Below are 16,843 nucleotides of genomic sequence, written 5' to 3'. Positions count from 1 at the left end.
TGTTTGTTTTGTGTCTTTTTAATTTATTTGTCTCTGAAAGTATGAAACAAATTTTGTCTTTGAAAGATATTTTTTTAAACACTATTATGTTTAATAAATAACAATATTCCCATGGGGTCAAGGATTTTTGCAAATTGTTGCCAAAATATGGAATGTTAGGCAATCTTGAAATTTATGGTAAAATAAGAGGCTGCTATACCCTTTTTTCCGCAGGCACTGACCTCATCGTTCTTTGCTATGGAAGGTGCTGTAAGTGTTGCTCATTTTGCGTTGCGTAGGACATTGCCCACGCCGATGCCAGTTTATAGGGTGGACCACAACAGAGGACAACACACAGAGAGAAACATTCATGCCATGAGCAGGATTCAAACCCTCAGCCATTGGCTTCGCCGTCAGGCAGGCTAATCACTTGGTCAGCTGGATTCTATACCGCAGGAGACATCCTTCATGGCCTCCTGTCCTGCATTGGTAATTTAAAGTATAGAAAAAGTTACTCTAGGTAAACAATGAGAAGTTTCAAATACTTGATTACTTCTCCACTGTGTAATCATGCCATAATTTGTTCGAAACTTGTAAATATTTTTTTCTGCATTTGAAACTTCATCATATACTTAAGATGTATCTCACTTATGTAAAAGGAGAATTTGCCAGAATGATTTTCTCTCGTGGTATAGCATCCTTTTAAGTAGTCACTGAGGCTTTAAACTAAATATACCTAACATCTATAGCTATTATTTCTCATAAAAAGCTCCACTGCAGCATTGTTACCTTTTCTTAGGATTAATAATATGAGAATATATTAAGTTGTTTGTAAAGCAATGCTTTTTTATGAAAATGAAAAACGATTTTCTTAGAGTGAATAAATATTTTATTGAATTATCTGATGTACAGGGTGCAAAGTTGTCCTTCATTAAACATTTCAATAAATGTTTGTGATTTTTCAAAATTTTTGTTGAAGTTAAAGGAAGAATAAATATTTATCTAAAAAATAATTGAAGTTGATAAAAAATAATTGATTGAATTTGAATAAAATATTGAATTCAAAAATAATGTAACAAAGTAAATAAAAAAATGAACCACAAAGTCTTCGTAGCGCGTCAACTACGATATTAATTTATAATAGTAATTTTTTTTTTTTTTTATATATACTTCCAGTGTTCGAGACAATTTCCCTTGATTTGATAGCATAAACGCATTTGATGGGGGAGAAATGTATATTATAAAAAGGTCTTACCTCTCTACTCCCCCCTCATCACTATCTCATACTCTACTGTTTTTCACAAGATAATTCTCGTTTTTTGCTACTACTTAATAGTTTTCCATGCTTGGACTATTTTCTCTCCTTTCTTTTTATAAAAAAATTAAGGAAATTTTTGCTTAACTTTAAAAAAAATTATCTAATTTTTCACGATTCCTTTTTCACTTAACTATTATCAATTGTATATTTGCGAACTCATGTTGGTGTTGTACAAATTGCTCCCATTAGAGAATCAGCATCCTTAAATTTCGATTATTTTAATCTATCAAGGATTTTACGAGTTGTTATTCGCCGGTTTGCATTTATTAGTGAAGTCGGTTATGAAAAAATACAATTAAGTCCTCGGTTGGGAGAAAACGAAATTCCTTTCTGAACAACACAATTTGTTTGTTCAAAATGCTCTCTAACAGTTTTTTTTTCTTCTTCAAATCTAACTAGATATGTAAAGCAATACTATTTTATATTTAAAAACTAAGCTTACTATGTTATGAATTTATTTTGCTTCTTAATAGTCTTAATCATAAAAAGCATTTGCAAAATGTATAGGGCTAAAGAATCTATTGAACTATTTCACATCGTGCATTTTTAAATTTTACCAGTTCTCATGTAAAATATTGCCTCTATTTATATACTTGTGTATTATAAAATATTTGCTAAATAGTCACCTAATGAAACTCTGTTTATTTGACAGATATTACTTTTTGTGAACTTAATCTTATTTCATCAAAACATGTTGCTCGCAAAAGTTGCATAGTTTAAAAATAAAATCTAATAATGTAGTGCTGTTTCTAAACTGTAAGTATTATATATTCATCTAATTAAGCATATCATGTGAAAAAGAAGGGTTGGGATACCTGGAATTTAACAAAGTGAAGGAGAAAGTGGTCAAAAATATTGAGGAAAAAAAACATAGGATATTATTTAAGAACAGACCCCAAAAATGCAAGCTTTCGAGCAGCCAATCAACGAATCATTGTTTTAAGGAATCTTAGAATAGACTATAAACACAAATAAAGGAGACAAGTTTAGAAAAATCGCATACTTTGAGGTTTATTGTTATAATACACAAAATGTACAGAACTGAATCATACATATATATTCTTTTAAATCTTTTGTAAAAAATAAAATCATTAAGAGGTTTCACTTATACTGTACATTATATACAATTTTTAAAAGAGTTAAGAATAACAAAAAATTAAATTTCAAAGTGCCATACTTTTTAACTTATTCCCCCACATCAGCATTATTATTATTTACAATATTCTACACAATCATACAAGTTCCAAGCAAGAAATTATACTAATTTACAAACATCTCAGAATACTTTCTTATAGAAATTTTAACGTTCATCATGAAATGTTATTTGTACTTCAAGCTATTGGTTCTAAATTTTTTAAATCAACTGCACATTTTTTTGAGCAATTTGTGCGATGAAATTAGAATTGCAAATTCTAAAATAAATTAGTAGACCCTATTCCAAAAAGAGCTTTATAACTCCAGTTTTGCAACATTAGTTTTCATACATTTATTAGGAAAAAAAAACATTCATAAAATGTTATATTCAATTAAACTAAACAATTTGAAACATGTTATGGCATAACAATTGTTACAATTAAATGGAGCGTTAAAAGTAATGAAGAAACAATTTAAATTATTTGCCTGTTCAGTTGTATAAAACAAACATCAAAAAATAGCTTTGAAAAGACAAATTTCTTAATAAATAAAATATTCATATAACATTAACAAATGGAATTAATAAAGTATAAGCCATTATTGCACACTAGATAAAAAATCTAGAAATAATACAAAAGCCATAAAAAATAATTAACTTTCATAATAGGTATAGAGAAGATTAAACAAGTTCTTATAACAGACTATAATAAATTTCATAAAACTGCTATAAACAATGATTTAAAAACATTAAATGAAAATTTTATTGGTTCCAAATCTTCAGGACACAATAATAGATTTTTTATTATTATTATTTTAACAATAAAAAAAGTTAAGATATTAAGAAATATGACATTTTTTAAACGCAAAACTTAAAAATTATTCTATCAGCAAAAAATTAGGAATAAAAATATTTAATGTTTTTAAGCACAATCTTAAATTTTCTTAAACAGAAAACACAAAATATTCATTTAAACAATAATTTAATGTGATAATGGTGCAACATTTTTATTTAATGCAGTAAACATTTATTTTGTTACTCAACACTCCAAAATAATTAGCAGCAATAAATTGTTAAATGAAAATGGCAAGCTGATGTTTAATTCTAGTGTTGTTTACACACATGAAACTTCTATGTTCACAATTTCCAAAAACATCAAGCTTAAGATTAAATTGATAATGAATTGATTTCCTCCCCCATTTTTTTTGCAATTTAATAACTATTGTTGTATGAAATCTGCTGATTAAAAAAAATAATCTTTAATGCACTAAGTTTAATACTTGAGAAAGTTAAAATTATAAAAAAAGAATTTAAATTAGAAACTTAAAAAAATAGACATTCTAAGTTGTCTTATAAGAAAAAAGTTAACATTCAAATTGACTTTAAAAAATAAAATTCCAGGAATGAAAGCTTTAACTGCTTCATGAAAAAAAAATTCCCTTAAGTGAAAATTTTAAATTTTATCGTCTGGGCATCTACTATAAAATGTTTTAATCCCGTTTCTTTAAAAATTGACACTTTTATATGCACAGTAACTCACAAAGAGAATCATAAGATAACAATGCTTTTTTCTTCATGCAAAGCGAAAAAAATTAAAGATTTTTGAAAATTACTGACACTTAATTACTTAAATTATTCACACAAAAAAAAAATCATCACAATATAACTTTTTCAAAAATAAAATGCTTAAATAAAAGACTGATTTTTATTGGTCAAATTTATTCCAATCAACTCTTCTAGATTTGATTAAATTTTAGAATTAACGCAATAAAAAAAAACAATTGTTGCATAAAGACTGATTAAATATTAGAAACTTTCCAGTAAACTGGCATAACTATTTAAGAATCTGCTTTTGGGAAATGTGAATATAGAAGTTCAACAATTCAAATATCGAATGTAAACAGCCTTGTATACAGAAATTAGATAATTCAAAAAAAATTTAAATTCAGAAATTTCCTGAATTTAAATTTTGTCTGAGGAGTTATAATTTCTAAAGATGCACCAAATAACAATTAATTGTTCTTAAACTAAGAATGTTTGACAATGAATGCAACTGCATACCAAATATTTAGACCAAAATACACAAGTAAACTTTGCTTATGTGTACGTTAGTTAAAAGTAGTTTCTTTCTCAATTATCAAGTGATGTAAAGGTAATTAGCTTAATTACCAATAATTTTTCTCTCAATTATTAAGTCACATATTTAAGATAATTTACTTAGATACATACTAATACAAATTTTTTGAACAGTTTTTTTTTTAAAAATTAGATTTTCTTTAAATTAGATTATAAATAAGATTTCTGTGTTTCAAATTAGATTTAAAATTAAAAAAGGTTAGGTTAAACACAATTATTATTTTTAGGTTTTTTTTCTTTTTAATTTATAGATTAACCTTTTGCAGGCAAAACAATGTATGGAAAAGGTTATGCAGAATTGCTCTCTGTTAACTCTTAATCTTATATTTTTAATTAAACATTTTCAATAAATTAGTAATAATTTTTAAGAGTTTATTATAATTAGGAAAGTGAAACTACTTAGTGAAATTTTAATATAGTCAGCAAACAATGGTCAAAAACCGAGTATTTGGTGCACCTCTAATATTTTGATGAATTGCGTAAAACATTTACTCAAACTCTCTAACAAAAAAAGTCCAAAATTATTTAAAATATATATATATAGTATGTATATTTATATATATTCTGATTTCTCAGTCTTTTTCGGCTTGAGGTAGTTGCATATTACTGGAATGTTGCGTGAGGTCTGTGCTGACTACATCAAACGTCTTGTGTGATTTGAGGTTGGTTTTCTTGCATGGAATGCAGTTCTCATAATCTAAGTCCTGAGACGATGGGCTTTTTCCAGTCTTTCTACGATGCTTTCGTTTCTTTGAATGATGATGGTGGTGGTGATGGTGATGATGACGATGGTGGTGATGATGATGCCTGCGATGCTTCTCCTTGTATTTCTTATGACGTTTTGTTTTTGTCTCACCTCTCTCTTTCCCTTCTTCTACATCTCTGTTGGATTTTGTTCGAGAAGCTATTTTTCGCTTTGAATGCTTTCTCTGCTTTTTCTCTGATTTAGAATAATTTAAGGAGGAAGAAGGTTGGTGGTTTTCGGTGGTGTTTGTGACTTCTGTATTTTGACTAGGTGATAAAGAGTAATCCATGAAACAACTATCATCACAAGAGGAATCATTGACACTCGTACAACTGGAGTCTTTGGATTCGTTTTCATTTGGAACCCCTGCAAAATTAAATAAGATCATTTAAAGACACGATCATACCATCATTCTTTTACTTTTACTTTTCATTTACTTTTTTTACTAAATTTCGATCTATTATTTGCTTATGTATTTTTTTGTAACCATGGTATATTTTTTTTTGTGTGCCTGGCAACTTTGATGCATAATTTCTTTGTTTATATTCCACATGGCTTCTTGCCTGTCTTTGTGTTAATTGTCTGTGTAAATATAGACTGAAAGAAGTAAAATCTCTGAGAAAGAATTTAGAATGTGTCCTTTAAGTGAATTGATGCTTGACGGGCTTGGCTTACTCGAAATAGAACAGAAAGAGCAGCTGCTAACGTAAACAAATGACACGTTTCGACAACCCATCAGGATCGAGATACCCACACTACGTCTCTCGCAGGTATCCCATTGCAAACGATAAATGCGGGTCAACATAAAATATCAAATTAACATTCGAAAAAGTATTCAATGTAATAAATTAACGTACATAAAAATATTAAAAAAATTAATTTACACATTTACATTAAATAAAAAAGAATTTTATTGAAAAGATTAGGTGCCTACTGTAAAATATTTACGATGTGATGGATGAATAAACAAATTTCTTTAATATTTTTAGAAATTTCAATTTGAACATGATCTTTTCTTTTCAGTACAAATAATAAATTTTCAATCTATGTTACAGATGGAAATTCCTTTTCTGTGAATACAGAAAGTTTTTATTTGATTCAAAGGCTTCGATGCCTACTACAAAGGTACCACTGGTTACGATTCTGTTTCTATTCTTTTATCATTTGCACTTCATCTATTTCTGCAACTTAAATCCTTTTCATTTCAAAACAAAATAACTTCATTTCTTTTTCAAATGTGGGTGAATACAAGCTTCAAAAATAAACCAGTAATATTAACATTAAAAGAATGACATTTGTGACGGGTTCATTAAGAAAAGACGATACATACGGGAAAATGAAAAATTTGGGAATATCATCGAATTATCGAGGTTCGGCTGTAATTCAGAAACAGCTTTTACATCCAAATAAAGAAGTACAATACAGCATATGAAGTGAAGGCTACTTCAAAGCATGTAGTATGTATTTTTGCACCTTATATATTAATTTCAATATTTTATTATATGCACTTTTAGGTGGGCGGGGGGGGGGGAGAATACAATATCATTGCCATACTGATTTTTGCATTTTTTAAAACAAAAAAATGGGACAGAAAAACCAAGTTATATTAATCTCTTGTGGTAATTTTATATGAAATTAAAATAATTTATTTTAGATAAATTATATCAGATTTAAATTATATATTAGGAAAAAATCAATATTGACATATTTAGGGCTGAGAGAGAGGCCATACTACAACAATTTCCTAATTATGTCAGCCACATATATCTCATTCTGCTTCAGCAAAGACAGTATTTTACATGTTTTGAAACATACTGTAATATAATTGTACTGTAATTTGTAAATAATTATAAGTCTCATCAAACCAAATAAAAACATGTTTATTATTTTCCCCTTTGTTTCCACATAAGAAAATGCATCGACTCTGCCACGCTTAAAAATCAAACAAAGGAATAACTAAATTATGAATTACTTTTGTGTTTCTTTTTAGGCGTGGAAGACCGCAACCTTCGAGGTGCTTTCCCAGAACAATTTTCCTTGCATTTTGACTCTGATTGAAAACCTGCATTTTCTAGCCTTGAATCAGTTCCACCTGTGTTAATTATATAAAGTTTAGATTTTTTAAACATCGACAAATCTTATACTGAGGTGAATTTAGAAATAAATCCAACTCACTTGGAATAATATCAGGAGGTATGAGCCTGACATTTTTAATAGGTATTTGGCCGGAATCACCGTCGTCAAATTGAACGAAAACTCTGGGTTCTGACCAGTCTGCACTGGGACATGGCGCTACAAAATTAAAGGGGGGAAAAAATCAGACAAGTACAAGGGGAAAAAGCATCTTATGCAAACACTTTTTTAAACTTAAGAAAACATTTTTTACAAACAGGAGAAAATCTTAAATTACTGGGTGAATGGAAAAAGTTTATTTCCCAGATTAAATTAATGCAAAAGAAATGCACCTAACTGAGACAAGTTTTATTAAAAGTCTTATTTCTATCTTAAAATATGATGCCTCCTTATGAAAAAAAATATAATTGACTTAATCATTCAAAAGTAAGTTTTATATGAGATGAATACACAACAATTAAGTTTGCATATTTAAACATAAATAATGATTCAATAACTTAGATTTAAATAACCGCACTTCAAAAAAATATTTTCTTCAATTTATTAAAGAGAAATTTAAACTAATTCAGTGTTTCCCAACTTTGTTGGGTGGTTGATCACATACTAAAACATCTAGAATCATTTAGTGACTCATCTGAATATAAAATTGTATGTTAAAGAAAAAGGAGCTATTCATTCACAAAATATCTAACGAGGAGACTGAACTCTTGCTCCATATTTTAGAAAACATCATAATATACGGGTAAGAAAACATTAGCTAATTCATAAAAGATATTACAGTTTCTTTCTCTTTTTAAACTTTATAGAGAAGTTTGGGAAGAGTGCCGGTAAAAACTTTTTCAATCTAATACTTTGCTCAGTGAGATTAAGTTTTTATTGAAAATAAAGTTGATTCCTAATTTGAACAGATTAGGAAAAACTAACACATTTACAATTATTTATTACATTAAAAAAGTAAAAGAATAAACAAAACAGAAAATCCGTTTTTCGAGGCCCAGTAACTTATCGAATTCCATTTAGTAATTCTGAGTAAAATAATGTAAAAAAAACTAAATGTAACAATGCTACAGAAAAAAAATTAAATATGATTAACGAAATAAACTTCGTAAATTAAAAATTACAAGCATGGTAATCACATTGGCTTGAGACCAACATTTTAAGGGCAAAAAAAAAATTTAACCCAAAACTGGTAAAATATTTATTCAGTTACAATATTCTATACTAGTAATTTATTTAGCACAATTAAGTTTCCTTAAAAAAAGTTAATAAATTAAAGTTGACACAAAGGTAACAAAATAGAACAAGCACTCCATTAATAGATCTTGTCAATCAGATGCAATGAGCAATTGGTTAAGGAATATTTAATTAGATTCTCACCTTTTCCAATAACACCAGGATAAAGACACCTGTACTGTTGGCTCCAATATGCACAAACTCTGGTTCCCTCAGGCAGATTAGAAGTCACAGGCTTGGATTCAACTATCTGTCACACAGTAAGCAATATAAGTAATTAGATGTGCAAAATTCCTTCTTAAGATCTTAAGAAGAAAAAAATTAAGGAAAAAATTATGCAAATAATTTCGATATAACAGAGATTTACCAAAACTATGATTTATTAAAAAATTTCTTTCATTTATCCACCATTCAGCAATAAAGCTAAATTCCTTATATGAAACCAGTTGCACAAACAGCTCTATAACATGCTTCAATAATTTTACATGATCACAGTCCAAGTAACTTAAAATAAATAAACAAAAAGTTGGTGAAAGAAATTTTCACTCTACTTATTTAAAATTCAACTTTGGTTGTTCTTATGCTTTAGAGAATTTGGGCAACCTTTTGCAAAGTTTTGACATAGGTACTTTATGCACGAAAACATACTTTTATTAGAATACCGGGGCAAGCAAAACATCGTACAGAAAGAGTTTGATGTTATTTATTAAATTACTTACTGTTTGCGTTAATAGCTCTTCTCTAGTAAAAGTATGAAGCTTGTTTCCTCTCTGTCCATCTAAAGCAATGCCATATCTAAAAAATATTATTCTAAGTTGAGTTAAGGTTTTACAAATAAAAATAAAGTTATTACCTATTTTAAGGATGTCTAACCCTTTTCCAGAAGAGGGCAATTAAAGAAAAATTGACTTTTTGAAACAGCAATAGAGATTTAATTATTTTTTACTGTTTATAAACTACATACATCTTCAGTTTTTAAATAAATTCTTAACCATTTGTTTTGAACTCATTGTACTGAAAGAAGATTTTTAATAGAAAGAATTAAAAATGTGAGAGCACTTGACCCCTCAAATTTTAGAATTTTGTCATATTTTGGCTATTTTTCAAAGTTTATGTAGTTATGTGATTTCTAGTTGTAGGGAGCAGTATATATAGATCATTAAAACCATTGATCTTTAGGCCACATGTTCTGCATTCTTAATCGATCTAATAAATGAGATAAAAACTGCTAGAAGGTACAGTTTGTGCCCCTTTCATGCAAACCTATTAAGCCTTAAAACTATCAAGATAGCATTTTAGAGCATAAAAATCTGATTTTTTTTTAGATCAAAACTAATTCATAAAACATTTTAGTTTTATAATTGGTATTAAAACTTGGATGGGTATGTGCATAATGAATTTCTTAAAATAGAATTAAAACAATAAGTTTAATTAAGGTTAAAAAAAATACAATTTATTTTTCTTTTTTACTTTAATTAAACTTATTTATTTAGAGCTTAATTTACTTAATTAGAGCTTATATTAAGATTTTTAAAAATAATAATTCATTTACCTATTAGAAGTAATACATTCTTTAATGTGACCAGCATAAAATAATCCTTCTTCTAAAGCTAACAAACGATGACTTTCTACAAGATTTTCTATAGTTAACTTGCTTGGGTCTGAAACATTAAAAGTAAAAAACAGATATAAGACATATTTGATGATATGAACATGATATTCATTTAAAAGAAAAAAAATATTTATTTATATTCTGTCAATGGCTGTCATAATCAACCATTAAACACATTTTGGTTCAGACTAAATGCATTTTAACTTATTTTTATTTATTTATTTATTATTGAAAAATAACTTTTACCTTTTCAATTATTCAACTATTAAAAGACTTAGACAAAATTATTAACTAAAATGAAGAATTTTAACTAATTAGGTGCTAGTCATGTATTTCAACCCAACCGAATGATTCTAATCGAACTACTAACAAGTAAATATTTCCCATTTCAATATAAGAAAGGTATTTCTATTTTTCTGTAAAATAAGCTAGTCTAGTTTTAAATTACAAGCATGTATTATCAAAAAAAAAATGTAAAATTTAAAATTCTTATGAAAATACATCTAGTGATTAAGACATCTAAATTGCTGCACATTAAATTTTTTTAGAAGGAAAGATATATTACCCGGATAACCTAGGGGATTTTCAGCAGAAGTTTCACAATTTTCATCAGTTCCCAAGAATTGACCTTTTTGCCTCTCTTCAACCAAATGACATTTTACAAACGCATCATACAGATCATCCGGAACACCATCCTAATAAAACCAAATAAATCAGTATGATAAAACAAATCAAAAGGTTTTTCCTTCAACATGTTAATAAATATAGAAACACCAATAAAAAAAACATGAAATTACCTTAGCATTTTCTTCATCTGAAACTGAACCAGATGTATCGAAAAGAATACGGTTGCGCAAGTGCTTTGCTATTATGGTCTCTGTAAAGATAAAAATATGGAAGTGTTTATCAAACAAGTTTATATTTTAATTATCTTAAGCAAAATAATACATTTTGCATTTTATTAATTTTTAATTGCAATACTATTTTATTAATTTTATAATTAATATTTTATTCATAAATTTGTAATATTTTGCTTGTATTTTTTCTCATCATTAAACGTAGAGGTAAAAAATTATTAATGTTGCAAGTTCAACTGCATCATGTTGATTTATTTACTGGTGCCTATAGAAAATGTCTTGTTAAGATTTCTCACAATACATCAATCATACTCCTACTTAATAATATGCAGAAAACTGCATTGTTAAACAAGAAAATCTGCAGTTCCAAATATATTTTTTTTTGCTCACACAATAAGCAGAAATTAAAAACTTCTCTTTAAAAAAGACCCTCATTACAAATAAAATAATAAAACTTAATTACTTTTAATTGTTAGAAATTCTTGAAAAGCTGGAGTACAATTTAATGGCCTTATAGCCACACTGTGCTGAATACAAACATACATTCAAGAAAACAATGTTATAAATAAAATTATAAACCAAAGAAAAATAATGTTTAAATAGAAAAAATATAATTATTTTTATAAAATGATAATCTTACCACTCATTTTCCCTTGTTTCGATGGTACATATCTTTTAGGATTGTCAGATTTCCTTTTACTTGGAAGAGCTTTGGAGAATGATGCTAAAAGAAATAGATAAAAAAAAAACTCATAATTTAGTCTAAAGTCCAATTTAATCTTTTAGTTACTGGTCCTTTGAACCAATTACTAAAAAATATAACTAGCTCATACACAATTTCCCTGGTCTATTTACATGTCTCCATTAGATTTTAAACAAATGTTAATAAAGAGAACATAAGATTCTAGTCCCTGGGCACCACTAATAGTTATTTTACGCTGACCAGGGTCAAATTTTAGTTTTTTTGGACGGATGGGCCACCTCTTATTTTGAGTCCTGATAAAATTTTGTTACGAAAGATGTTTTTAAATGTTTCTTTTTTCTTAAAACAAATCCAATTATAAAATTTTTAAACTCACCTAAGCAATCAGAAATAGGTTCTGCTTTCTTGATTCGACTCTGCGATGAATGACGCAAAGAATACGCTTTTGATTTTTTAATATTTTCTGGAAGACTGCTATCATTGACTGAGCTATTGTTCACAGATGCCTTTGAACTTGCATCTGAACTTGAGTCAACAGAATGTTCCTTCTTTTTCTTCAACCTGGATAACCTTTTTTGCTGATGGCGTGTAATATTCTTAGAATACGACGATACAGACAATCTCTTCCTCTCAATGCTAGATCGCAAAAATTTCATACATTTCCTGCCTGAACTTCTTCGTGTGAAGCGTCTTCGGGCACACATGTCTCTAACTTCGTCTTCGGAAAGTATTTCGACGGATGATTCTTTTTTAAATGATGCTTGACAACGCTTTGGCCTCCTTTTTACTACATCACCTTTAATAGAATTCTGTAAGAAATAAAAAACATTTTTCTTTAAATCAGTAAAAAAAAATATAACTTTGATACATAAATAAAACTTAACTTATATTCCTTTAATCATCAATACAGTAGAAGAGCTTTATAACATAAAACTTGAAATGAAAGGCTTTGGACAATGTTACATAGATAATTTTATTAAACTAAACAGCTAAACATTGCAATATTAATGATTAAGATCAATATACTTTGAAACACAAAAATATGAACTTGCATATTCATTATTTACAGAAAAAAATGTTTATTATCAAGAGAATTAGAACTAAAAACTGATAAATTTATCAAATTTGCTTAGTTTCAGAGATTGTTAAGTTTTTGTGGTTTGTAAAATATTTAGGTTTGTAGAATAAGATTGTATAGAACTTTTACTGAACTTAGTTATGCTAGACAAATCTCTAAATCTGATGCAATAAATATTAGGAAAAATTTTTTTTAAAGTAATATTAATAAAAAAAGGAAATATAATGCTAGTTCCTACAACTTTTAGTACACATATGTATTTTAAAAATCTAACTTTAAAATTTCACATGTTTTTTGAATGACTGATTATAAATTCAATCATTTTTATTAAACGTGCGTTTTCAGTATGATCATAATTATATTAAACCATGGGCACTACACTAATGAATTTAAAATTACTAGTAAGTACATAATGAATACAGGTAATACTTCGTACTATGAGTAATAACTAGTTTACTAATCATAAATAGTAGTACACAGTATGTGAAGTGCATACAAATCAGAATGCACTATGTACTTATTTGCATGCAACTGCTACACTCCAGTTTGCCAACCTTACCAAAATAAAAAGCAGGAGATATTTTCCCAAACAACGGCAAAATTTTATAAATGAAAGTTTTAAAAATAAATGAAAATATGTCAATACGAATTTATTAATCATTGTGCTTATGATTTTTTAAAATATATCTATCGGAAATATTTAATTCTAAACCAACAAATATAGTTAAAACTTAATAATATCACATAACTCATGCGAAAACAAATAAATGAATTTATAATCATCAAAATTTTTTATTATTTAACCCTTTGCATTCTGAGTACTTTAAAATGCTGTTTGAACTAATCCAAGCACTAAATTGTTTATAATACAAACTGTATTTTTAAAATCCACCAAATAATGTGGTTACTAATTATTAAGATACAATAATATTAATTTTACAGGGGTGACTTTTGATATTACATCAAAGGTGACATCCAAGTCAGGGGTCTGTCTAGGTTTTTTTAAAAGGTACCTATTTTGTGAAAATTTAGAAATAATTTGTGAAAATTAAAAAATTAACACATGTACACAATATCATTTTAATTAGTATTTAACCAAGTACTCGAACACTTAGCATATTGAGTTAACAGTATACTGAGATAAAAGAAAAGATTTCTAATATTAACATACTCAGACAAGTTTTGACGTTGTACTCGGTTAATACTGAGTAGTTGTAAAAATTAAATATTTATAAGTATAAATAAAGACGAAGATTTTTATCAATGAAAAAAAGAAATATGGATTTAAACATAAATTTATACCATGCAATCATTTACTACTGCTAACTAATATAAAAAGACAATTGTACCAAAGTTTTAAAAGGCATGGAGGAAAATTTTAAAAAAAGTATTTTGTGAAACTACCGTTTTTCTTAAAGTTGAATTTGTGAAAGTACCGTTTGATCGAGCGGAGAATTTGTGAAGGTACCGCTAAACGGTAGTAAATTTACCCTGGACAGACCCCTGCAAGTCAAAGGAGTTTAAAAAAAACTTAAAGGACAGCGTTTTAGTCATCTTAAAAAGATACCATGAAAGTTTTTCCAAACAAAAAGTTCTTGGTTTTTGACTGAACAGTCAGTAATCTCTTCAAATTTTCATTTGAGTCATTTCATTTTATGTGGGTTTAAGTGGAAACACTAAATACTCCCTTGCATGCTGCATCATTGCCTTTTAGGATTTTTTTTTTTCAAGTTGAGCAAAGAATGCTCTTTTTTTCTATTTTTTTTAATTTTTAAATCAAGAAATCTTAGTTTTTTTTTTTTAAGAAAATCTAAAATTTAATGAATTTTAATAAATTTAATTCCTACTAGTTTATAACAAACAAAATGATATTAGAAACACAATATATAAAACAGTTTTTTGATACAGTTATAAGTAAAATACCCTTGAACATATAACAAGGAAAAGTAGTTGGTGTAACTTGAAAAGTATATATCATAAAAATTGAAAAAAAAAATCAATAGTGTAGTGTACGACTTTTAAAGTTTCATAAAAAGAAAAGTGGAAGCTAAATCAACCTTACTTGCCTGAACATTCTGAGGTTCAGTAATAAAAATAATTACCTTATATTTGTGTTCTGGCACTGATTTATTTCCATCCTCAGTTTCAGGAAAGCACTGATCACTATCAAGAAGTCCATTTGCAGAACTGTCATGTGCATCATTTGTTTGACTATTAGAATTAGAATCTGATTTTTGAGCTAAACTTTCCCTTTCCAATTTGGGACAATCTTTCATATACATATTTGCAAACCTACAAAAATAAAGCATATGACAGATATAACTAGATTCAAATTTGAAGTTAACATAGTAGTAGGCATTATAATTTCAATAAATGAGTGTTTGTTAATCGACTAGTTTAATTTATCGAAATGTAAAGTAAAAATGTTGTAGTAGAATCAAACCAAACAAGGCCAGCATACTAGGTTTATGTAAAACAGGCATTCAATAGAGAAATTTTTAATATAACTCATGAACATGGTTAATTTATTACAAATTTACAAAACATTTTATTTAAAAATGCATCAGAATATTAGATAATTTTGACACAAAAAAAAAATATTAGCCATTTTAAGAAGCTTAAATTAATTATGAAAAAATATACATTAACACTTCTTTTTGAATATCTAAATTTAATAATTCATTAGTTTTCTCAGTTTAAAAAATAGCAAATATTATTAGCTTAAAATTAATAAGAATTATATGGATGGAGAAGGGAGTGTGTAAAGAATGTTGTAAACAAGATTCTAAAGTAAACGGAGTCGTGAAAACCTGCAGTGCATCCTTGTTATATTTACTAATTGTAATGTATAGTAGATCAAGTCCAACTTTATTCGTAAAAAGGCTCTTTCCAAAAAAAATAAATTATAAAATTACTAGAAATGAACTTAACTTTCGTACAAAAATAAGTTTATGTTTTATATTTAAGTTAGCTAATGTTTGTTAATTATGCCTCATATACAAAGATGAGGCATAGATTATATCCTCAGATATTATGCCCACATATATTCATATACAAAAAAAAAGTGGGAAAATAAGAATTTTGTACTAATATTTTTTTTTTTTTTTTTTACTTTATAAATGTCCAATNTTTTTTTTTTTTTTTACTTTATAATACAACATAATTCTCTCTAAAATGAAAAGGATAAATAACCTAAACATTGTTGGGGTTTTGCCGTCAAAAACTGGTTTTTGACATGACAGTGATAAAAACCGTGTTTTTACCGGTAAAAACTGTCTAAAACCTACTGATTTCTTTAATTTATGGCATACAGCGGACAATATACTATTTTCACATAATTGCCTTTATAAATGAATGTTGTAAATGATTGCTATTGATTTTGCAACTATATACATGTATTCTTATTGAAGGATATACATTCATATAGAAATATTGTAATATACTTATTGAAAATAGTGATACTTACTTTTATCATTATAGCTTGATTTGCAAAGGATTCAAAAATTTGCATTTCTTAATTGTTAGAAATAAACAAACAAACAAAAAAGCTTGGAACTATTAATAAATTCAAGAACTAAAAAGAAGAATTTAAAATTTGGCATTTCTTAAATATTAGAAATAAGCTAAACAAAACTTTCAAAACTTGTAACTACTAACAAACTCTAAGTCAAGAATGACTTGACATTCTTCAGTAATGTAATATGCCAAACAAAATGATGCTTGGAAATGTTGAAAATTTTGTTTAGTATCCTAATATTTTACTTCAAATAGTATGTTTTGATATAATCATGTTGGGAAAATGCAAGAATCTGTTCTTAAATATCTTTTAACAACTTTTTTTCTAATTTTATTGCCCAAAAATGAATTAATTTTAAATTATAAGCAGTTAAACTCAAATAAAAATACAGTTTTACCAA

At 27.2% G+C, this 16,843-nt stretch overlaps 1 protein-coding gene across 4 annotated transcripts in view; it reads right to left on the bottom strand.

The window, feature by feature from the left end:
- Positions 1 to 4,958: 4,958 nt before the first annotated feature.
- Positions 4,959 to 16,843, bottom strand: part of LOC107452888 (titin homolog) — a 74,760-nt gene continuing 62,875 nt past the window's right edge. For all 4 annotated transcript variants that reach the window (XM_071179037.1, XM_043044687.2, XM_043044688.2 and 1 more), the window contains 11 exons: positions 15,029 to 15,218; positions 12,225 to 12,657; positions 11,786 to 11,869; positions 11,086 to 11,165; positions 10,854 to 10,983; positions 10,229 to 10,337; positions 9,396 to 9,471; positions 8,821 to 8,926; positions 7,486 to 7,602; positions 7,283 to 7,402; positions 4,959 to 5,676 (listed from right to left, as the gene is read on the bottom strand). In XM_071179037.1, coding sequence (XP_071035138.1) covers positions 5,138 to 5,676; positions 7,283 to 7,402; positions 7,486 to 7,602; positions 8,821 to 8,926; positions 9,396 to 9,471; positions 10,229 to 10,337; positions 10,854 to 10,983; positions 11,086 to 11,165; positions 11,786 to 11,869; positions 12,225 to 12,657; positions 15,029 to 15,218 — 1,984 coding nt within the window. In that variant the 3' untranslated portion in view covers positions 4,959 to 5,137. The remainder of the gene's footprint in view (positions 5,677 to 7,282; positions 7,403 to 7,485; positions 7,603 to 8,820; positions 8,927 to 9,395; positions 9,472 to 10,228; positions 10,338 to 10,853; positions 10,984 to 11,085; positions 11,166 to 11,785; positions 11,870 to 12,224; positions 12,658 to 15,028; positions 15,219 to 16,843) is intronic.

This window comes from Parasteatoda tepidariorum, chromosome 3, assembly GCF_043381705.1.
Source record: "Parasteatoda tepidariorum isolate YZ-2023 chromosome 3, CAS_Ptep_4.0, whole genome shotgun sequence".
Lineage (NCBI taxonomy): Eukaryota > Metazoa > Arthropoda > Arachnida > Araneae > Theridiidae > Parasteatoda > Parasteatoda tepidariorum.
This window is presented reverse-complemented; position numbering and strand designations above follow the sequence as displayed.